This window comes from Parasteatoda tepidariorum, chromosome 3 (genome assembly GCF_982258835.1).
Source record: "Parasteatoda tepidariorum strain Cologne lab strain chromosome 3, Ptep-v5.0, whole genome shotgun sequence".
Lineage (NCBI taxonomy): Eukaryota > Metazoa > Arthropoda > Arachnida > Araneae > Theridiidae > Parasteatoda > Parasteatoda tepidariorum.
This window is the reverse complement of record NC_141757.1, coordinates 36,869,819-36,895,929: the sequence shown is the minus strand read 5'-3', so window position 1 is coordinate 36,895,929 and position 26,111 is coordinate 36,869,819. Positions and strand designations below refer to the sequence as shown.

Genomic DNA, 26,111 nt, shown 5'->3' with positions numbered 1-26,111 from the left:
TATGACTCGACACATATTCTACATATTTACAGTTTATGTAAATGAGTTCATGGCCCCTGTCAGGAGAATGCTTAGGTAAATAAAACATATAAGTATGGGAATTCTGTTCAGAAGTTTTGCTGTGGGCATTTTACTACTTTTCCTTTCCGACACTGAAAGACCAATTTCGATAAAGCGCAGCCGAAATCGAAAATACTGCACTCTTATAACTCTTCTCCTCATCCTCGTTAGACTAAATTCGTTACGCTCTCCAATCGCTTCGACTTTATTAGCTTTACTTAATACAGTGTTTCCCAAACGTATGACTTTTGTGTACCTTTTCTAAATTTTTCGTAAATCTGCGTACTATTAATAAAAAAAAAATGAATGCATTTTTTGTTGTGAAAGAAATTGCATAAAAGTTAGAAAAGTTGACACCACTAATTATTAACTGTTAGCTCTGCACAAAATAGCCAATAGAGAAATACGTAATCGAAAATTTTCATGGCTAACTTTGCTTTGAAATAAAAAAATTTAAAATTTTTGTTTGGTGCAAGATATTTCGCATAAGAACGCGTACCCCCGCTAAGCTGCCCCGCACCCCTGGGGGTACGCGTACTACACTTTGGGTAAGACTGACATAATACAATAATTTCTTTTAAATATATTATTCACTCTTTAATAAAGTAGTAACGCCTACTTTTTTGTTCCAAGCATCGCTCACTATGTGAACAGCGTGGATTTCGTAATGAATATTCTTAACTTCTTCATTTGCATATTAGATTCTAAAATCACGCGATTGGCAATCTAAATGGTGCGCAGAATAGAACTTCTGCCTATGGCAACACTTCGTATGCTTTCACCATTAACTGGTAGATAGTCTTAAGAGAAGGAGGTACTTTAATTTCTGACTTGATTTTTTTAATAGAAAAATGTTTTTAAAAAAAAATTTCTAATAAAAAACATGCGCGTGATTCATTAATCACGAATAAAGATAAACACTACTTTCAAAAGTAAAGCTGGACCGCCAGTTTTTCTGAAACACTGGTGGGCTTTGCTTGTTTTCGTCAACAAGGAAGTGAAGTAATGTAATGTATGACAAATCGATTGAAGAATAACCATTACCAAAAGCATGCAATATACACTTCTGGGCGGAGCTTTGAGTTTAAGTGTAGGCGTTACTTTCATTGATTAATAATGAAAAATAATCTATATATAAAAATGAATGTAATGTGTGTGAATGTATGTCTTTCATAGACTCCTAAACTATCGGACAGAAAACGATGAAATTTCGTATGCAGATAGTTTCAAGCACGAGGAAGGTCACTGTCAACATTAAAACATTCCACTATAAATCGTTCTTGCAGGATGAGCGAAAAACATAATGGAATGAATTTTCTGAGTGATAAGCGTTAGATATTGTTTTAAATTTAACGAATCAATTTTCACATATTTTAAAGATACATCAGTGATAATTGTTAGCTTATAGATTCGCTTCATCAAAAAATAGTTTATTGCGATTATTTAATATTCGCTATGCCAGATGAATTCAATGAACATTACGTGGTAGCACGCGTGGTCTACGTCACAAAATGTACGCTTTGTCTGATACCGTGTGCTTTTATTTTATTTATATTAACTCTTTTAAACGTGTTTCTAAATAATTACTTATTTAAACCAACGGTACTAGAATAGAAAAAAAAATATTTATGCACTCAAAAGCAAAAAATAACACGTTGAATGCCATGGGGGTCACCGTTGACAGGCCACTAAGTTTGTTCGTAGCTCCACGGGGATCACCAGTGACTTCAGTGAATTAAATGTGCCACGAATGATCACAAAAATTACTGTTTTGTTGTAAATAATATTTCATTAAAATATGCAACGCATACTAAAAAATCATGTTGACCAGACGAGCAAGCCATGCAAAATTAGGGTGGCATTCAACGCGTTAATGGAAAAGTGGTACTAATTCGCTTAGGAGAAACATAAAAAATTTTTCACCAATGAGGCTTAATTACGCCAATTATACTTAATTAATGAAGGTAATAAATGCATATTGAAATAAAAGAAATAAGCAATATGCTAGAAAACAAAAGAAATGGAGTAAAAGTATTTATTTGTCGAGATCTAGAAGAACCGTAAGAAATCGTCATACTAAGATTGACGACAATGATGCTTAATTAATATTTGTTATTACAAATTTTGTAATATGTATTTATTGAAATAAAAAAAAGTAACTTCTTTACTCAAAAGCAAAAATAAGTAGAAAAGATACTTATTCGCGTTTTCGGTAACCGAAAAAAAAAATCTGCATATTATTATTGACACTGAAGCTCAATTAATATTGATAATGTGTATTAATTGAAGTAAAATAAAATAAGCTATGTGCTCAAGAGCTGAGCTCGTGGAGGAAAGATTAATGGGAAATATGTTTAAGAAAACCGTAAGAAATTCCCATTTATAGATGACGCTTAATTCATATGTATCACTGGCTGTAATATGTACTACTAATATTGTGGTATTTGGCGGATTGCTTCTGATAAGAATTCTACAACGGGTTTTCCACCGTTTCAGAAAATATTTTTTCCTGTGATATTAATATCCAGTGTATTAATATTTTAAAGAATTAGAGATAAAAGAAATTCTTTCCATAACTACCTATAAGGTAGCTTTCAATTTACGTTAACATCACTGCTGAAGTTAATATTTGCAATCACGCAACAATGGCGAAGTATCACCACCACGGACGTGGCGGAAAGCGGCTGACCGAAAGACCCGCACGTGATTCAATTACGGATGAGGAATGCTTGGATTTTGAAACCAAAATGGCTAAAGAGTTAGTAGACATGGGAAGGAGAATTAAAGAAGATGAAGGGAAAAATAAAGAACTACTTGAGAAACTGAATAATTTGGAGCAGCCTCTCATGTCTATGCCAAATAGGCCCGAAATACCGACTACATCAGCGGAAGTCACTGACATGAAAATTCATGAAAGCGGCCAACTTTTGGAACAGACTGGGAATGCGTCGTCCATCGATTCAGGACACTCATCCAAAAATAACACAAAACCCCCTCCAAAAAAACGAAAAAAGAAAAAGCAAAGCAACGTTGAGAAATCTGAAGAAAATTTCTCCAAGACTACAAATAGCAGCCCTCCATCACTACTAGATGTCGCCACTTCCTTACAACTATCTAAAACCAATGTAGATCCTGACTTAGCCCAACCTAAGGAGGATTACAATGCAACTGCAGCTCCACCCACAACTTCAGAAACAGAACTACCAATCAAGCATATTAACCCCTTCGCGCCGACTGTCACAAATACGTGCCAGCATAAAACCGTATCAACCAGGGTAAAAAGATAAAACTGGTAATCAAATTAATTCTTTAGCAGTTTATTTGTGGGCGGAGTTATAATTGTTTGATTTATATAATTCACCATTACTTTGTTCAAAATAAAACTATTTAGATATACTTTGAATTAACATTGATTATATATATGATTAAACTAACAATAATTAAAGTAAAAGCAAAGTAAGTCTGTAAAATTAGCAACGACTACATTTAAGTTACCGTTTTTTATTTAATTACGTCCTGATCCTAATTTTGTACGAATGCTTTTCTGAATCACCCGTCCCCAAGGGGTTAAAGTTCTAGACCGTGGACTTCCAGCTGGCACCAATACAGATCATATCTCCTTTGAATTGGCCAAGACAGGCATTAAAACGCAAAAAGTTATAAAGTTCAAGAGAAAAGTGGGCGAGGCCTATAGGCTCCTCCCACTTTTTCTCACAATACTAATCGAAACAGATCAAAATCAACAAATCTTCTCAGTTACCAATATTTGTGACCTTCCGGTGAAAATTGAAAGGTTCCGCGGCGGGAGAAGTCCAATCCAATGCTACAACTGCCAAAATTACGGTCACACTCAGCGAATTTGCAACTCACAACCAAGATGTCTTAAATGTGCAGCATACCATCGTTCTTTTTAGAGCCACAAGGACATAAATACACCACCCAAGTGCTGCAACTTTGGAGAGGCACACACTGCCAAGTACACGAGATGCAGCATCCGTCCCCCTTGGAGAGGCCCTCGTGCAACTCCAGCTACAATTCCATCTACAACGACAGGTCAAACCCATTGACTGGTTTCAATCATCAAAGAACTAAAAGAACTTTTAAGAAACAGAGAAGTTTTACAACTGTTGCAAACAATCATGCGTAAGTCCACTTCTGAATAATGTCACTTTTGGACTAAACCTGAACTCTTTTTTTGAACTTTAGTTAGTATCTCTATTACTATACAAATTAATATTTGTGAATGTTGATCACACTAGATAGCGCCACTATGTAGAATCTTCATGATTTTGAATCCCGATTTTCTGTATATATGCTATTATCAATTTTTAATGCTCAATTCCAAATTTTTACTGCAATTAATGTAAATATCACAAATTAAGCATGTATTTCAAGTTTCTGAATCACGATTTTGTGTATACATGCTATCATCAATGTTTAATGCTCAATTTCAAATTTCTACTGCAATTAATGTAAATATCACAGATTAAGCTCGTATTTCATGTATATCCACCCAATCATGGCTGTATTCATTTTTCAATGGCAATTAATGTAAATCTCCGATCAAGTTTGTACATACTTCTAATCATGGTTACTTTATTATAATGAAACCACATTGTTACATAATTCAAAATGTTTTATTCACTGCATATAATTTTCATGATGAATGGGGTAGGGGTCGCTGCGCGGCCTCGGCACCCAGTTTTGTTTAAATAAAGAAGGATAGCTACTTATAAATATTTTAACAGTAAATTAAAAGTCAGATAGAGGTCATATTTGGTCATGTTCCGAAGTCTTTATGAAGTTCGAATGTATATTCGAATTTAGTTGGCTGCCACTGACAAATATGTATAAACTCAAATATTGAAGGGTTATATATTAAGTACCAAATATACTTACATAGGTATAAAATATTATCTTGATATATTTGGTGATTTTTAAAACTGCACCAAGCAGTTTTAAAAATCACCAAAATTTTAACTATCATGATTCGGCCGTGAGCAATAGCATCATGCCAAGAGTTTTAATAAATTCATTTTATCTTTATTCAATGGTATGAATTACAAACAACGAGCTTTGCTTACTTCAATAACATAATCCCACCGAAGTTAACATCATATGCCAGGGGTGGCGAAGCTTTATGCACCAACGTGCCATTTTTTCAAAAAATTGTTTAATGAGCTGATGGACGTGCCGTCAAATAATTTTGACTTCTTGATTATTGGGAAAATAATAATGCTAAATTCTATCAACTCAAATCTCTTTATTTACTATGAAAAAAAAAACATTTTGCAATGTCTCAGTTATGCGTGTAATTCAACCTAAAGTAACACCAGTGTGACTTCTGTTGTTGCGGATTAGAAGACAAATGACTTATATTAGGTTGTAAGATGCTAGTTTAAGCAAAACTGTTAATGTTTTTTTGCTAGTTACTTATTGTTAGCTTGTTTTTTTACAGTTATTGTTTTTTTGGCATTAAATTGTTAATTTTTTTTGTTAATTGTTTATTTTTTTGTTTTGTTTTTGTGAATTTTAATTTAATTGTTAATATGCTTCATAGTGAACTTTGTGATCGCTGGCGTGCCCAAAATATTATGTCTCGTGCCATAAATGGCACACGTGCCATTTGTTCGCCATCCCTGTCATATGCCATTAACTTTCTTCTTTTCCTTATTTAAATAAACTGGGCTCCTGGGCCGCGAAGCGGCCCCTATCCCATTCATCATTAAATTATATACAGTAAGGTAAAAAACATTGATTTGGCAAGCATTGTGGTAGCCATAAGAAAATCAAGCCGTTTGCTTGTGAAATAATAAAACAATGAAAAAATTAAAAATGACAAATTGGCGTTTTTACATAACACTAGAAATATTGATGGTAGACTTAAATTAAAAATAAAGATAAAACATGATTTGATATGTACAATAATTGATTTTTTAAAAATGAGAGACATAATTGATGAATATAGATAAATCATACCTTGATACATGATAAAATAACATATTTGGAGAAAATGCAGTAACTATATTTTATCAGACAAATATTGCTCTTTAAATACAATAGAATTTATAATGCCATTATATAATTTATAATGCCAATTTATAATGTGAAAATATGCCATTAACTAAAAAAATTGAAGTTATTTTAGCTATATTAATTGAAAAACTTAGTGGAAGAAACAGGTTAGTGGCATTTTCAGAACTAAAAAAAAGTGGCATCTGAACTATTTTATTACCAATTCATTAGAAAGCGGGACAAATATTTCTTTGTTTTTATTTATTTACCACGACCCTAATTTGAAATAAAAATCATGCAAGCATACTGAAAACTGAAATAATTAGTTATGTTAAAATTTAAGTAAAAGCAAAAACAGTTCTGTTACATTAAACATACCCGTATTCAGAGATGCCAACTTGCTCCGGACAGAGAATATATACTTGAAAGTGGTAGTTTATCAATTGCGATTCTTGGTTTAATAAATTCAAATTAGTAAATTTTTTCCACCACTATTTCGAAATAATTCGTAGGCTTAAATAATTCACCACTTTATGGTACTTATGTCACCCACAAATCTGGAAAAACGCATCAGTCATTCTATTTCTCAAGAAAAATAAGAACCCAAGCTGCCCTGAGAGTTATCGCCCAATCAGTCTACTTAACATACTTGGAAAAATATACGAAAAAATCATCTACAATAGAATAAAACCACTTCTTACAGCCCTCCCCGACGAACAGTATGGATTCCGACAAAAACTAGATACCACCAAACAGTTACTCCGAATAATAGACTATACTGGTAGAGCAATCATAAATAAAGAAACAATAGCCTTCCTGATGATCGACATATCCAAAGCATTTGATAAAGTATGGCACACTGGTACAATATATAAACTCATACAGCTGAATTTTCCACCCGGCATAATCAAACTCCTATCCTGCTATCTTTCTAATAGAACATTTCAAATCACCATCAAAAACAAAAAATCCACAAAGAGAAACATCACAGCCGGAGTACCACAGGGCAGCATTCTGGGACCGATATTATACACATTATACGCTTATGATTTTCCTATAAACAAAGACGATTATAACAGCATAACAGCCTATTACGCAGACGATACCGGTATTATTATTAAATCCAGAAACCCAAATCATGCTCTTCAAAAACTACAAGACCATATAGACGAAATAGAAGACTGGTGCTTAAAATGGAAAACTGCAGTAAATGCTGGAAAATCACAAATATTAATTATACAAAAAAGAAGAATTAAAATACTTCCACAACTTCAACCAAAAATGTTCAACATACCAATACCAATAGTTAAAAAAGCAAATTATCTTGGCCTTATAATCAATAGCAAACTCACCTGGAATGATCACATCAAAAGCACAATAGATAAAGCAAATGCAGCAATAATAGCCATACAACCATTAATATATAATCAGAATATGTCACTTAAACTAAAGAAGCTACTATATACAGCAATGATCCGACCAATACTTACCTATGCCTCACCTGCCTGGACAACGATACCTCAACATCTACTGAAGAAATTAAACCAATGCCAAAACAAGATCCTTAGAAAAATAACCTGTGCAAGATGGAATACCAATATACATGCAGACCTCAAAATACCAACTCTATCACAGCATATATACAAGCTAAACGCAGATTTTTTCGATAAAGCCATAGAATGTAAAACAGCAAATTTTAATGAAATCTTTAAATTTGAAAATTATATCAAAGATAAAAACTACAGATCAATAGCTGCACATTTCCCCTCCGACGCCTCATATCATAACTATCAAAACAAATAATTTCATCAACCTTTCTGAAAATAACGTTTACTCATGCTGATACAATTCTGAACAACTCCAAAATCAAACAAACACAGTTTAGAGCAAGCTGCTCAATTTATTTTTGATTCCTTTTTAGTTATTCAAGCAAAGAGCTTGAAACATTCATAAAAGCAACTCCATTGCCTGCTTACCTCATTGCTCAACCAAAACTGTTCAAAAATTCCAGATGAATGGGATAGGGGCCGCTTCGCGGCCCAGGTGCCCAATAAAATCTAAACACTAGGACTAGGTACTTATGTCATGCTTTACCTTTTAAAAAACAAAAAAAAATTAGTCAAATATTTGCAAATTTTCTTTGTAGTTATTTACCGCTTTTTTTCTTATTTTGGCATGTCCGGAGCAGTTGGCATCTCTGCGTATTTACTCAGTCACTTTTTTTTTTAATCTCATTAATTCTGATTCATTAATTCCCCTAAAAATATCACTTATCTGGTTCTTGTGTCGATTTATAATTTTAGTTTGATTTCATGATTTCGTAGTGTTTCTTAATACTGATTTATTAATTTTTTTTTTTTTTAAATATTTCCGTGCGAAGAACGGGTATTCAGCTAGTTATAAATATAAGTTATGGAATATAAAGTTATAGAATACTATTAGAGGTGCATAATCTGCGGCTCACCGACTGTTGATGCGCAGCCCGAAAAAGCTTTTAAACATGATTTGTTTGTTTTTTTCCATTGAATATTAAAAAATTTCGAAAATTGTAAATTGTGCACTTGAGTCTTCACTTTTTGATGCGGTTAATTTGCACAGATTCTATTGTAAATCTATATTGTTCCTCAAACGCTTTTTCAACGGTTTTTTTTTAAAAAAAAAAAAACAATATTTTAAATACGATATTACAATGCACGCATTTTGAATTTCAATTATCATTTTTTGAATCGTTTTATTTTTTTCAATTGCACCGTAAATCCAAGTGATGTATCGATTTTTTTTCCCATTTATAACTACAAATTTCTATATAGTTTTTAGTATTTCGATACATTTGTTATGATTTTACAACTTGGGAGTTATGAATCGCGCATATAATTTATCACTTTTTGACGTGCTTCTTTCGTGCTGATTTCATCGCAAATCTAAATGATTTTTTTTTTAATTTTTTAAAGGGCTTTTTTTTTGTTACGGTTTTCCACGTGATTTTAGAAATCCCGTATTTTTTATACGATATTATTAAGGCACACGGGCTGCAAAGCTCACATTTAAATAATCATTTTTTGACGCGCTTAGTTTTTACCGAATTCATCGTAAATGCGTAAATGAATTCATCGTAAGCAAATTCATCGAGTCATTTAGAATCCTGATAATTTATTTCAAGATTATTATAATCTGAAAAATTCGATAACTGGAGATTCATTTTTTGAAACTGGAAAACTATTAATTTTTTTTTTGTTTTGTAACTTACGGTTTTTTTTTTTTTTTTTTTTTTTTTTTTTTTTTTTTTTTTTTGAAAAAGTAGAGGATAATGATTATTGTTTTAAGTTCGTAAAACCTCTAATAATTCAAAAAATAGAAATACATGATGTATAATATCAGATAAACATTGAATCTTTTTTTATACTATAATGGTTTTGTTTAAATTTTTGGCTTTTGCTTAAACCTAATAAAACTTCTTTATGAAAATAAGTATTTTTTTCATTACACATTCACTCTATGATCATTACAGTTTATTTTTTGTTAGAATTTATATTTTTTCCCTACTATATATATATATATATATATATATATATATATATATATATATATATATATATATATATATATATATATATATATATATATATATATATATATATATATATATATATATATATATATAAATCAATTATTGTGTAAAAAATAATTGAGAAATAATTGAACGAGAAATCAATTATTGATTCATTGAATTATTGACTCGTTCAATTATTGAAATAATTGAACGAGTAGTAATTCACTCTATGATCATTACAGTTTATTTTTTGTTAGAATTTATTTTTTTCCCTACTATATATATATATATATATATATATATATATATATATATATATATATATATATATATATATATATATATATATATATATATATATATATATATATATATATATATATATATATATATATATATATATATATATAAATCAATTATTGTGTAAAAAATATAATTTTTGAATGTTTTTTCGAATATAGTATTACTATTTTTTTAGATGTATTACTCAGAACACTAACGTTTATATAAAAATTATCATTTCTGCCACCAACATGACTAAATATGCACGTGGCCTTCGTTTGTCAAGTTGCTGTGCAAGTGGTCCCTCACTCAAAAAGTTTGTGCCAAGATGCAAGTCGATTTCCTTATTTAAAATTTGATTAAAATCAGCAGTTTCAGATTTTTTTGAGCAGCTCTTAATTTGTTAATATAGTCACTGTAGTTATCTTAATATTCAGATCTTTTCTGATTGTTCGATTGGGAAGGTGCTCCAGTGATTTCTTTTAACTACTCGTTCAATATTATTACTAGTTTTGTCATTTATAATCTCAAAAAGTCTCACTCAAAAAGTTTGTGCCAAGATGCAAGTCGATTTCCTTATTTAAAATTTGATTAAAATCAGCAGTTTCAGATTTTTTTGAGCAGCTCTTAATTTGTTAATATAGTCACTATAGTTATCTTAATATTCAGATCTTTTCTGATTGTTCGATTGGGAAGGTGCTCCAGTGATTTCTTTTAACTACTCGTTCAATATTATTACTAGTTTTGTCATTTATAATCTCAAAAAGTCTCACTCAAAAAGTTTGTGCCAAGATGCAAGTCGATTTCCTTATTTAAAATTTGATTAAAATCAGCAGTTTCAGATTTTTTTGAGCAGCTCTTAATTTGTTAATATAGTCACTATAGTTATCTTAATATTCAGATCTTTTCTGATTGTTCGATTGGGAAGGTGCTCCAGTGATTTCTTTTAACTACTCGTTCAATATTATTACTAGTTTTGTCATTTGTGTTTGGTTTATGTTGACCAAGATGGGCATTCTTACGTGAAGATAGGTCTGATGCATTACAAATGGAATGTTTCCTTTAAGCTGAATGGAAAAAAGATTTATTAAATTTTAATTTGCCTTAAGCAACAGTAGGCTGCGCATGCTTTGTTTGGGACTTTTTCAACACTTGAGTTCCAATTCAATTGGTCATTGATGCTGAGTAATCAGCATTGTAATCAGCTAATGTAGTGCTGTTGAAATGTAGTGTAGAAATGTATTTTAATGTAGTGCTGCATTTTGCATACAAACTGCTTAAAAATAATCTTCCAGTTTTATTTTACGGTAATTTATGCACGTTCATGTATTGATTTATTAGTACCAACTGGCACATTTTTTTTTCTATCTTATTGTTCTATTGCTTTTGGGTTTATCAACACATCCCAATCGGAAATGACTTTTTAAAGATATTTACGATAAATGTTATTGTTATTAGATAATGTTTTTTGTTATTAGCTCTTGATTTTATAAATAAAACTATAATAATAAAGTGAAGAGATTGTAGTCGTGGGTGGATGAGTTTATATATATTTACAGAAATACATTCGAATTGGATGCTATGATTCTATTTTATACCTATAACTTTGAGAGTCTCTCAGGACAGTTAATTGCAAGGGTTCGTAATGTTACGTAGCCATCAGTCCCCAGTAGAACATTTCTTTTGGTGAATCGCATTCTAATTTTATGGTATCTACGTCGTTCTCTGAGACATAATTAATTTTTGGCTCGAAATAATCTAATATTATATAATAGCCTAATGTAGAAAAATTTTAATTAATTGATGCTAGATTTCTTATTTAGCTCTTCTGCATAACGCGATGTTACTTTATCATCTAATATTATATAATAATCTAATATACAAAAATTTTAAATGATTGACGCTAGATTTCTTATTTAGCTCTTCTGCATAACGCGATGTTACTTTATCATCTAATATTATATAATAATCAAATATACAAACATTTTAAATAATTGATGCTAGATTTCTTATTTAGCTCTTCTGCATAATGTAATGCTACTTTAGCAGATTGCTTAATTTTTTAAACTACTGGAATTTTTAGAATTTGACTTTGTTTGGATTTGAAAGTAAAATACTGTGTTTTAAAAACATTATCAGCTTACAGAATTATAAAGAAAAATTACATATAACATTACAATTCATTAGTAAACATAATCGTTATAGAATATTTCATTAAAAAACAACATTGGTGCATTTTTAAATTTGTGGAAAGATAAATAGTTGCGCTAAAAAAGAGAAATTGTTTATATTAAGAATACATTTGAACAAGGTTCATAATTAATCATATTAGAAGTGTATGAAGAAAATTTTTAATTGTCAAGATAATTTATACATTGCAGTTCTTAATTTTAAAAAAAAAATGGATTGAGAATTTTTTCTAATGTACAGATATTTTATTTGACTGGTACTTGTTTTATTCAGCATGGCCATTTTTTTTCCTACTCACATTCTCAATTGTCACATTTTTCGAACTACGAATCATAAAAGATGACTATTTTACACGTGATTCATAAGAAAGCTGCCGTCATGATCAATGAATCATGATTCAATGGAAAATTTTGGCAGCAGTCTATAATGAACTGTTAGAGGGGAGTTAATCTGAGGCAGGTGTGTGGGATGCTTTATTATGGGGTTAGATTCTGGAAGGAACTGCCTAAGAAAAATAATGCTATACCCATTTTTGAAAATGCGGTAGTTATTAAGACAACAAAAAAAAAAAAAAAGAATCTGATTAACTTTCTTCTAAACATACCACTTTTATTTGAAAAAAATATTTTAGTAAATAAACATTAATTGCTTTTAGTATCAACGTGGTAAAGCGGCAATTATACCAACAAATTCAGTCAAATTTCAAATAAAGCTGAGTCTACCGAGGTTGGCTCGGCTGTTGAAATGAAATGGGCAAATCATCTTCAAACAGAATAACTACATGCTAAAATGTAGGCGTTACTTTCCTGCAGCCTGCGGAAATTTCTTAACACAATGATTATTTTTTAGTTGAAAATAAAAAAAGTATCGAAAATCGCATATTTGAGTCATCACTTTTTGATTCGTTCAATTTACACAGATTCTATTGCAAAAATGTATGTTGTGTCTCTATCGCTATTTCAACGGTTATAACTACGAAATTTCTCATGGTCATGAAAAAACTCAATAATTTTAATACGATACCCGTCAATATCACTTCTCGACCTGTTTATCATCACGAATTTAAATGACGTTCGATACTTTTAAAATTTTTGTATTTAAAACTATCAATTTATGAATGGTTTTTAAAATCCTGATACATTTAGTATTATATTATAACTTGTGAGTTATAAATCATATATTTAATTTATCGCTTTTGGGCGTGCTTTATTTGTGCTCATTTCATCGTAAATTTGAAAGATTTTCTTTTTTTAAAGTCAATTATTGTGTTGTTGTAACGGTTTTTCACGTGATTTTAAAAACCCAGTATTTTTTCTACAATATTATTGACATGCGAGTTTCAAATCCCACATTTAAGTAATAACTTTTTGACGCTCTTTGTTTTTTCCGAATTCATCGTAAATGCAAGTTACTTTTCTATCATTTTTTTCGACAGCATTCGAGATATTTTTCCATGGGGAGTTAAAAATTTCAATTTTTGTTAAGATTATTTTGTTACGCAAATTTTTAGCAACGCATTTAAATAATCTTTCATTGAAGCGATTTATTCGTGCTAATTTTATTGTAAATTTTTTTTTTCTTCAATTATTTCGCTGTTTTTCTATGTCATTTTGGCGATTCCATTCCATGTTATTACGACACGCGAATTTCTAAGTAAGCATTTAAATAATTACCTTTTCATACTATTTATTTATGCATCTTTCTTTGTTAATATAAGTTATGTTTCCGTCTTTCTTTCGACATTTAGCGCCATAGATCTGTACGCGTTATTTAGAATCCCGATATTTTAATACAATGCTATTGCAATCTGAAATTTCGAAAACTGGAGGAAATCACGAATTTTTAAACTGCTCCTTAATTCACTTTGTTTTAATTTCTTGTAGCTCTTTTTTTTTAAGGAAAAAACGAAAAAGAAAATGTTTTCTGTTTAAAATTCATAAGACCTCTAATAATTCTAGAAATAGAAATTACCGAATAAACATTGAATCCTATTCTGTACTAAAATGGTTTTGTTTTCATTTTTGGTTTTTTCTCAACCCAATAAATACTCTCTAATAAAATATGAATGTATTTTGCTTTTACACTTTCATTCTATGAGCATTACAGTTTTTTTCCCCTAATATATATATATATATATATATATATATATATATATATATATATATATATATATATATATATATATATATATATATATATATATATATATATTATATATAAAGAAAAGGTATCACCCTGAATAACTTTCGTTCGAATCGGATTTTCATGTACTAAATGTCAATCTTAATTATTCCTGGGGTGACCTAAAATATGTAAATTAATCAATTAAGTTACGAAATCAGACACAAAAACGTACTTTCTCTTAATAAACATATATTTTTTAAACATATTTGGATTCCTAACCTTCAAAATATAAGGGGTAGAGGATTCTTAACCTTCAAAATATAGGGTTTACCCAAAGATAATTTCATGCTAAAAATAATTTTTAATAATTATTTGTTATTTTTCATTATCTAATTTAATTGAAGATGAAAAAATTTTGAATTCTGAGGTATAAATTTTTTTATACCATATTAATCTACGTATTTTTCTATTGCAAAATCTAACGTTTCAACTGTTTTCATTTGGTAGAAGCTGAGCTTCCGTAGTAATTGTTGTTCTAAAGTATTCGTTAACTTCTTAAAAACCCGATTACTGACATGGCAGAACCGCCTTCCAAAAAACTTTGTATTTTGTCAAAGAAAAAGATATTAAGAGATTCTCAAAGAAGAAGGGCCCAATAAACGTCTGTGGAACGTCAAAGAAGGATGGAGCATGACCGAATTTCGACAAGCAATTCTAGAGCCCAAGAAGTATCAGAAAAACGTCAAAGAAGATTAGAAGAGGATCGTGTCTCAACTAGCAGTGCTAGGGCCCGAGAAACACCTGAGGAACGTCAAAGAAGATTGGAAGAGGATCGTGTTTAATTTTCAGCTATTGGCCAATGATGATTTCGAAAGCAACTTTTGTATGCTTTTACTATTTCTGAGGCCTTTTTTTAAAATAAAAAAAACAAGTCTCCACCTGATAGTTATATTATAGGTTAGGTTACCATAGCAAAGTTACATCTTCAAACATCCTCAAGAGCTATAACACATCTGCAACAGAACTGGATATGAAGACAAAATTGCGACAGGAACACTTTAATTGTCCACTAATCTTCAGATTTCCCGCTATGTTTCAAAAGACTTTATTTGTGAAATCTTTAGAGTGGCGGACAGCTGGCCGCCTTAGACGGCTAGTCTTAAAATAAATTTATTAATTACCTGCCCGTGCTTGTTTCGCAGAATTATTTTTCTAACTATTTAATTAAATTTTAACATTTCTCAAAATCTTATTCTTTACGCTACCACGCATATTACTTTTCTAGTAATATAGTAATCAATTGTTTCAGTACTTTAATTTATGCTTTCCTTTTAAGGAAAATTTCTTTTTAAATTAATGTCAAGTTTTTATTGAAATAAAACTTAGAATTACTGCCAGCTAGCTGAGAATATTTTAAATGAACCAAAAATTTATGGACAGATAATTTTATTTCGACGTTCAAAGTTATTGCCCTCTAACTTTAAGAAAGTTGCCCTTTTCGTTTAAAAAGTTGAAAATATCTGTTTAAAAAATTGTTAATATTATATCTCAACTTTAGCACAATTCAAAAAAAAATATTGCTATATCAGGAAAATGCTCGATACGCCTTGCTTTGTTAAACAGCTGATAAATAAGAACTTGTAAAACAATTCCAAAACTGTTCTATTTTTAGAATCATCATCTCAAAAATTGTTCTTTTTCTAACATTAGGTTTTATTTCTATTTAAATAACCTATAATAATAGATTTAACACAAGTTTTGAAGAAATTATGAATACAAATTTTGATCTAATATTTCGTAATAGGGAAACAAGAATATTAATGATTCATAGATAATTGTTTCACTGAACCGAAGTAGCTAATTTTTTTCGAAATAATCGACCTTATAACTTTGATTCTTTGGACTAGGAATCATTTCATGCATGTCATTTGACTTTGAAATTTCAAATATAAAATGCAAAAATTACACGAATGTGTAAGCTGGCTTTAATAATTAAAAAAAGGACAAAGTCTCGGCAAAAGAAGTTATCTTATGAGAAGAATATCAGAGTTAAAAAATTATTGTAAAAACTGTAAAAATTGTTACTTTTGTTTAATTAGGGGTGTTATAAACGTACATTTTTATTTCTTTTAATTTTTGAATAATATTTTTTAATGAACTAACGAATGGAGCGTGTAAATAATATCCATTCTTTTTACTGCAAACCAAGTTTACATAGTATCATTCGCAAATCTTTTGAAGTGCAAATTCTTGAACCTACATGTAGGGTAGTAGGATATTTTATACATGATTGGTAGTTTCAAGAGTGGACTCTTATATTAATAGGTAGCTAACTTCCTTAAAAATTCTAATTCGGAAAATTACTTGTTATTTTATAAATGTTACCAAAAAAAATTTTAAATGGTTATTTATACAATTTTCAAGGTTTTTGTTTCATCAAGGGAAACCTTGATGAAACAAAAACCTTGACCCAAGTAAGTACCCGAAAACTAAATCATCAGATCATTTATTTTATTAAGCACTTTTACCTTATAAAAGGCGGTGGGAAGACTAGTTAAAATCAACAGCATTAATTTTTAAATATTGTTGCAAAGCTATTTTTTCACCTGTAATTTCTGCGGCCATCTTCTAATAGTTTCAGAAAATAAAATAATAAAAAATACCTATGAAAAGATTTGCTTACATAAATGCTGGAAATAGTTAAGGATAGTGGGGGTCAAAACTGGGGAAATATTTTGTCTTTGTGCATTAAGTACTCCTTCAATTCATCACTTATCTTATCCTTATCTTATCACTGAGTTCATTTTTAGGTACAAACAGAATTTATAAATTTGGTTATTTATAAGCACAGAATGATCAATTCTGTACTGTAGGTAAAATTTTACAACCCATCAAAGGTTTGAAAAATCAAATTAGTTTCAGGGAAACTATATACCATGATAGGCTCCATGAACTTTTTTTTTTACAAATAAATCTCAAATATAGTTTAACATAAAATTACTAAAAAAAATGAGTTAAAGAGTTAATAATTCAAATAGTTTTGGAAAAACTAATTTTTTTTTTACAACAATACAAAAAAATTTCGGATTCAAAAATAAAATCAGATGCTGATAGCAAGTTTATACATTTAAGTAATAAAGAATTTATTTCGAATTATATACCTTTCAATTATGAACTTTCAACTTATAAATACAATTTATTTTCCTCAAACACCATCTTCTAGTTGCATAATAAGATATATTCAATACCCGACTAATTTCTCTGGTGGATTTTCGATCCTCATAAAAGTGCCACTATTTTGCCTCTTAGAATGTCGTCGCAGTGGAACATTTTTTTCTCTAACTTAACAATTAAAATTAGCAAAGCTCTAATTGAAATTAGTAAATCTATAAATAATCTACAACTGCAAAGTACAATGAAAAACTCCAAGTAAAATTGACTTTACAATTTACTAGAGACCAGGACGTTGACGCCAACTTTTGACGAATTTTAATATTTTCGAAGATTTGATACTCTTTTTTTTTTAATCTGAACTTTCATTTAGAAAAATTAAGTTTTTACGCTCGTTGTAGCAAACATATGTATTTTAATATTTTACCAGGACTTATATGTCCTTAATTAAGTAAGAAAACTGTGGTATCAGTTATCGTAATTATAAAGTTATCATTAAATTTAAAATTGAAATTTTGAAACTCAAAATTTCGTGACCAAATATTTACGAGTTTTTAAAATTAAATGTGGAATGTTGTGGAGAATATAAACATAGTAAAATACATCTTCTCGTATCAGATGTCGGTAGTGATGGTGAGAATCGTGAAATAAGTTTGTAAATAAAGGAATAAAACAAAGAGACTTTAGTAGCCATATTTGGTGATAAGTAAGTCCGGATTGGATTTGCGCATGGTAAAAATATAAATTTAGTTAACAAAGAAATTTTTAATTATAGCAATACAATTAACTCAATGATTTTATATAGAATTTAATTACATTAGTTGAATATTCAATATTTGGATATCCAATATTGGATATCCAATAATGTTGAATCTCCAATAATAATGGATATCCAATAATATTGGATATCCAATATTTTTTTATTAAATTTTGGAAGAGTTCGTCTATTTGCTTTTTCGATAAATAAAAATTACTGCAAGCTCTTTTAATTCTATTCATTTGTTTAAAAATTTTATTTAAATAAATACTTTTAGAATCATTAGAATTCCATGTAATTAGTATATTCATTTTAAATTTAAAATAATTTCGTTAATCCATTAAATCAACAATACAGATATATTCTTCTTTTTTGATAATTAAATCCCCAAAAATATTTAATTACCGTTATGGTCCTGATTACGAAGCAAGATTAATTCTTCGAGGTAAATATTATTTAACAAAATTGTATAATTTTGAAAATTAAAGATAGTTAAATTATCAATAAATTTAAAAACAAATGTAAAATTAAGAGAATAATTTTTTTCATAATAGAGTAAAAATAAGTTACCTAAGAGAGATGAAAAATTAGATCATTGTGGTATTCCATCAATTTTACTAAAAATTTGTTTTCCTTTGTAAAGGTAATTGTCAAAAAGAAAAAAAAGCTAGTTAGAATTTCTCCAGAATCAAAATCGCAATTAAGGTTAGTTTTATAATTATGGTAATTACTCAAAAGAACATCTTTTAGTTTAAAAAGGGGAATGCTATTAAAGAGATCTCGGAAGTCAAAAGTCACAATCGAACTAATTTTATTTTGTTTTATAAATTCTAAAATGAGTTGATTATTAATGATAATCCAAGAAAAACCGTCTTCAATATTATTAATAATTTTATTTATGTAGTTAGAGAAAATGGTGCCAGGTTTAGTTTGATAAGAATTAAACCCCTAAGTGAGTGCTCTAAATTTTATAGGAATTTTACGAAATTTTAGACTGATTATTAGGTATGGAAATTGTATATTATTAGTTCTAATTTTTAGCTTCTGATATAAAGCTAAAAAAATTAAATGATTATATTTTTATTTAAATTACTAAGATTAAAATTTTTAATGTTATTTAACTACTTATTTCAAAGTTCAACGTAGAATTTTTTACAGAAGATTGCATAATTATTGTCAGCTTTGTCCTGGGGGTAATTACAAAATATTTTTGTAGTTGCTTAATTGATTGATCATTTTTGCAAAAAATTATTGAATTACTGTTATTTATATTTCTCTTATTATTGAAAATAAAGTTTTTAATGTTATAACTAACAGCCCATTTCAATTTTGTTTACATGCCTAAAAGTAAAGAGAATCTGTTTGATATCTTTAAAATAAATTTATTGAGATCATTATGAAAGTATTTTAGAATTTTAATAATTCATGTATGGTAAATGGGTCTAAATTTTGTGCCTTGTAACATTCTAGTTCTAAATTTTCTATAATATTTAAATCTCCAGTAATAATATGTTTTTGCTGTTTATCAATAAATTTAAAACATTCTTCATCTTCACAGTGACATTCATAATCGGATATGATAATTTTCCTTAAATTTTCGCTAATATCATTATACTTAAAAATAGTTCTACCAAAAGTTTTATTATATTTATAGCTTTTAATTACGTTAAACTATTTTAATGGAAAAAATTTTAAAACTTTCCAATAACATTATTATAAAATATTATTAACCAAATCAAAAATAGATTCTTGAAAATGATTTGATAGTGTTTTTGAACAATACACAAAAAATATAACAACAAATTTATAGCTTGTAAGAATCATTTTGGTAATTATATGCAATCGTTGCACAAAATTTCGTAAGCTTAGCTTAAATATTTATTGAGATATGGATATTTTTATAACAATCTAATTTTTTTGCTACAGCATTAAAAATATTCTATGAAATAAAACAAAATTCTTAGTGCAAGTTAAAATTATTTACAAAATTTTTTCTTTAAATTTGAAAGAAATTTGTTGAAAACTGTGCATTGTATAAGAAATTAAATTATTTCTTTTATACATTGCTTGAGTGAAAAAAATTTTTAATTTTTTTCATAATTTTGTAGTGAATTGTATTTAGCAACTAATGAGAAAAATCCGATTTCAATATCTTAAAAATTTCAAGCAATTTTCAAAGTAGTTTTTATATTTTTTAAGAGAAAGCTCAAAATGGTAAAAGGTTTTCTAAGGGGTTTTGCATCATTAGACAAAACTAAATAACAAATGATACCTTGCAATAAATGTTCACACAATAAAATGTGATTCTTTAAGAAAATTAAAGTTTCGAAAAAAAATTTAAGGGATGATCTCCAATAAAATTAATGCGGACGTCATTTTTAATAAATCTTGTACCATAAAAAAAAAATGATATTTGTCGAAAATCCCTGATAACTTTATCTTTCTTTCTAAAAAAATTCTAAAACTGTTTAGAAAATTGCTTGAAACTTTTTAAATTTTTAATATACTGAAATCGAACTTTCTTTATTAGTTGCCAAATACAATCCACAACTAAATTAAGAAAAAAACTATCTTTTTTCCGCATGCGCAGTGTAAAAGAACTACTTTAATTAATCTTGGGCAGTTTTAAACGAATTTTTCTCGAATTGTTGCCTGTTACAAATAATTGCTATTTTTTTTTGTATAGGGTGTTCGAAAACGTTCCTTTTCCGTTTGTAACTTATTGCGGGTGCCTCAAACCTCTAAAAGTTTAAAACTACATTAATAAGTATGAGAAATCGCATAACCTAAACACTTCTAAATTTATGAAATGATTCCCTAACTATTTTTTGAGAAAAGATATATATATATATATATATATATATATATATATATATATATATATATATATATATATATATATATATATATATATATATATATATATATATATATATATATATATATATATATATATATATAAATTTTTTTTTTTTAACACTTTCGATATCTTAAAGTTGAAGGGACGTTAAAAAAATTTCGAGATAGCGAGTTATCGAGGTTCAGAACTAAATATGTTCTAAAATGTAAAAAAATATATTCTAAAATATTACTCTAAAAAGCGGAGTCATGAAACAAAAGAGTAACTACAGTCAAACCCCGTTATAGTGAACACGGCTTATAGTGAACTCCCGGATATAGTGAACGAAATGCTCGGTCCCGTGCCTTGCTATACACGTATAATGTTATTATTAGTGGATATAGTGAACCAAAAAATTGAGGAAGTTGGATATAATGAACTTTTTTCTGTCTTCGACTGATTTCCCCCCTATTTTCTTTGTAATAATTTTGAAATTTCTACTTCAAAATAAATAGATATACCGATTTTTAAAACCATCTATAGAAACTACTTTTATGTGCTCGAATGGCAGGTTAGACAGGTTTTAAAAGCGGAATAACAGAAATTCAGGAAAAATTATCTGAGAGTCGGGAAGTGTTTCCATATCTGATGTTGAGGATTGCTCATCAGCTAAAGATTACTAATTTTTATTTGTACGCAAGACGAAGAGTGATGAAAAATAACACATTTTTTGCTACTACATAATATTTTTCAGTCATTTATATGAATATAATGTAATAAAAGGGAGGAGTTAGGGGTAACTATTAGTGAAATTGCCTGCGTAACAGATATAGTGAACTCCCGGTTATAGTGAACAGAAATTTCGGTCCCTTGAAGGTTCACTATAGCGGGGTTTGACTGTATTAAACATGTGTGTAATGATAGTTAACTATAAGTCTAATTACTACAATGATAATTTCATTTTTAAAACTAAGACAAGAACAATAATGCATTAAATAGAAAAGAATTGGCTTACAATGAACTTACATTGTGATTTTTCCGAAAAAATTCATTCTCTATTTCGAAAAAAATTTTGACTTAGCAAAAGGTTTTGAGGAGAAACCAACCCTTCGACATAGGAATTTACGTTAAATGGATATATAATGCCAAGGAAAAAAATATAAGGCAAGGAAAAATAAATAAACATAACAAGGTTTTTGTGGTATCGAGTTTATACTATATATTAAATTCTTTTACAAACTTAATTTTCTATACTGATTTTTGATTTTTCTGGCCGGTAATTTTACTCTGAATTTATTTATGGTGGTCATTTGTTCCGCGGAAGGAAAAGAAATGACTTTCTTGTTCTTTCTTTCTTTTATTTTCAAGAATAGTCCCCAAAAAGGGGCCTCTGACAATGAACTTTCTCGATAAATTACAGTTCATGCTTTCTACATGTTTCTACCTGAGGTCACCTATATGAAGAAAAAAAAAGCTTCTTTGTTTTCTTTTTTTAGAAAGGGAACCACCTTTCCACTTTCCCTTGAAGAGTTAACCCATTGATGTCAGCAAATATGTGAAACATTTATTAAATTATATATTTCCATGACGTCAATGGATAAGTTCACCAATGAAATGAGTAGTAGAAATGTGCGTATATTTCTAGACAATGCACTTTTGTTGTGTGTAAAACCTTCATTTTTTATCTGCTTTTTTTTAAATTTATAAGCTGAAGATATTTGAACTTAGTTCATGTCAGTATATTTTTTGTATAAGCGTGAGTGAGCGTACAGCTTTCTTCAGGTTTCTGATAACCGATGCACTTAGTTGCTAAAGTAACCTGTTCATAGCAATTTCGAATCAGACAGTTTAAAATATACAACGCTTAATCTGAATCGAAAAATTACGAAACGCACAATTATGAAACTAAATCCGATAATATTCGCTTTGACTTATTTAATTTGCAATTTAGATTTTTCTTTCATGCTTGATCCTGAAATATTGGAGTCGCCAAATAATATAACGACAGTGCACGACTTTCAGGTTCATGAAAGTGTTCAGAAGTGGCTAACTGCTGAAAAAGGTGTAAAACAGATGGTTAATTCACTTATTAAAACCGCGATGCCTTTCATAATAAAATCATGGCAAGAGTTTAATGTTTCACACCGCTGCTCACGTGATATGATGAAGTTTCTGCTGGGTCTAAAACAGATGAAATACTGGGCATTTAGAAGTTAGTATGCATATAATGTATTATTTCTTATCATAAATTATTTATTTTTCATTATTATGTATTTTTTTTCGTAATTTATTTTGATTTATGTATGAACTTTTTTGATATTATTGCCTTAACATAATTATAATATATATATATATATATATATATATATATATATATATATATATATATATATATATATATATATATATATATATATATATATATATATATATATATATATATATATATATATATATATATATATATATATATATATATATATAAGTTCAAAATGAAGAATAAAACAAATATATATAATAATAATAAAAAAAAAAAACTAAATAAAAATAAGGATGAAATTTTATTTAAAAAACCGGAAAAATAAAAGCGGGAAAAAAAAGATATAATCTTTTCTTCAGCCCACACGATTATATCCGCAAAACAGAGTGCTTACTGATATTGTAAGTTTATTGTTTTTCTTAACTTTCTTCGTGTTTTCTTGTATTTACTTATTTATTTATTTATATATATATATATATATATATATATATATATATATATATATATATATATATATATATATATATAATGAATTACTCTTATATCTTATTGTTATATCTTATTCTTAAATATTATAACTATCTATTTTTCATTACAATCATATACACGAGTAATTCATGTCTAGCGTGCTTACCCATCGAATTTCTTTTAATGTTAAAGTTAGATTGAACCTTTTGAACTTATTACTTAAATCGCGAGCTGGGTATTGATTATATTTTGAAAATTCAGTATTTAATGTTCCAAATTTATCTGGTAATTAATTTTACCATAAATTATCAATTTCCAGTATCATTTTTCCCATAATAAACTTTAAATAATTATTTTGAAATAATATAAAATGCATCTTTTGAATGCGAATTATCCTTAACATATTTTTATGTGATAGTTACAATGTTATTTAACTATTATTGAATCATTGGATTAATCTTACTGAGCTATTTAAAGTACACTTTGCACATTACTCGGTTATGTTTTAGAGATTTGGTATTTGATGTTCTTTTAACTTTAAAATCTAAATATTATGTTCGTGCTGTTAATTTTTATCATAAATGATTAATTTTGGATATCATTTTACTATTAGTAAATTAAAAGTCTATGTTGAAATGAAATAAAAGACTGCTAAAATTAACTTTTTAATACGATAGTTTTGCTAAACTTATTATCAATGAAAGATTGTACTAGATGTTCTAACTTTATCATGCATTTAATATTTTTATGTCGGAGTCATTTTTAAAAACAAATCTTAAGTGATTACTTTTTAATGTTATAGCTATGCTGAACTAACTGAACTTATCCTTACTTTTATCTAAGTTCCATTGTCAACTTTGACAATTTTATTTTTAGGTTAGCATTATAATACTTTTGTTTATATAGTTATTTTGTTTTTGTAGTTTTGTTTATATAGTTATATTTTGTTTACATAGTTTCCAGCTGTGTAAATATTCAGTTTAACCAAATCAAGAAAACTTTTGTAGAAACGCAACATTTTGGTTTGATCTATTGACAACCTTTTATATTTTATTTGAAATAAAAATATACTCTATTTTTTTAAATACTGATTCATTACCTTTGTTACTACTAGGGAAAATGTTTGTTTTAAAACTACGAAAATTCCTTAATGGTTGAGAGTTATATTTTTACTTATTTTCACCCTAAGTATTTACCCTATTAAATCAAATGGGGGAGAACTCAATAATTTGGTAAGTCTTCTAACAGCTCTACCTTGTTACCTCCCAACTACTAAGGAATTTGGTAAGTTTTCTAGTAACACTAGTTACGAGATGACTTACCAATCAACTATAGTAATTCGATTAACCTCGTTACCTCCCAACTACTAAGGAATTTGATAAATTTTCTAGTAACACTAGTTACGAGATGACTTACCAATCAACTATAGTAATTCGATTAACCTCGTTACCTCCTAACTACTAAGGAATATGATAAGTTTTCTAGCAACACTAGTTACGAGATGACTTACCAATCAACTATAGTAATTCGATTAACCTCGTTACCTCCCAACTACTAAGGAATATGATAAGTTTTCTAGCAACACTAGTTACGAGATGACTTGCCAATAACTAGCAATTCGATTAACTAGTTTTTCCAAGACTGGAGTTTCCCAGGCTAGTAGACTGGTAAGACTATTAGTCTAGGAAACTCTATTCTAAAAAAACCTCTTTCATTTGTTAAGTCTTATAGCAACTCTAGTTAATCGGGCAGAGTAATCTAGTTCTTATCAGTAAATGTATCTCTTTCAGTCAAAATATTAGTACGCAACCTCTGCTGTTACTGAGAAGAAAAAAAATTTTAAAACTACTATGATACTAAAATTCCGTAGTAATTCGAAGATAAAAGGTATGCATGAAGAAGTATGCATTTGTTTAAAAGAAAAATCTGCGAACAATTTATGGTGAAATTGTATTTCTACTTACGACTTAAGTAGTGAAAAAAAATTGCGTTATTTAACTAATGTATATAGTATATAAGTATATTTTATTGAAGCGTGGAAAATATTAGAAACAGGACTCAACAGGACTTTTACAAGTCACCGATATGTTAACAATTTTATTCTTGATCTTTCCTTGCAGTGCTTGATTCCTCTGGTAAAATACCAAATGGTATATTTAGTGGAAGCATTAATTCATTGGGTGATTTCGATGTTTGTGTGGAAACTGTAGTTAAAGGAAAGGATAGCTTTAAGGGTCAGTACTGCTTAGTAGAAGTGTCCCCACCTGTTCCACCCAGAAGACCATTTTTCTCCTACGACAACGAAATTCCAGAATTCATCAACACTACTCATCCGGATTCGGTAAGTGAATTTTTAAGACATTTTGACCCATATCTCATTGATGCTGCGCTAACC

At 28.6% G+C, this 26,111-nt stretch overlaps 1 protein-coding gene across 1 annotated transcript in view; it reads left to right on the top strand.

Moving 5' to 3' along the window:
- LOC107445360 (nose resistant to fluoxetine protein 6-like) overlaps window positions 1–26,111 on the top strand; it is a 107,710-nt gene that overhangs the window by 51,236 nt on the left and 30,363 nt on the right. The window contains exons 2-3 of the mRNA XM_087159088.1: window positions 23,011–23,200; window positions 25,837–26,057. Of these exons, the coding sequence (XP_087015214.1) occupies window positions 23,062–23,200; window positions 25,837–26,057 (360 nt within the window). The 5' untranslated portion in view covers window positions 23,011–23,061. The remainder of the gene's footprint in view (window positions 1–23,010; window positions 23,201–25,836; window positions 26,058–26,111) is intronic.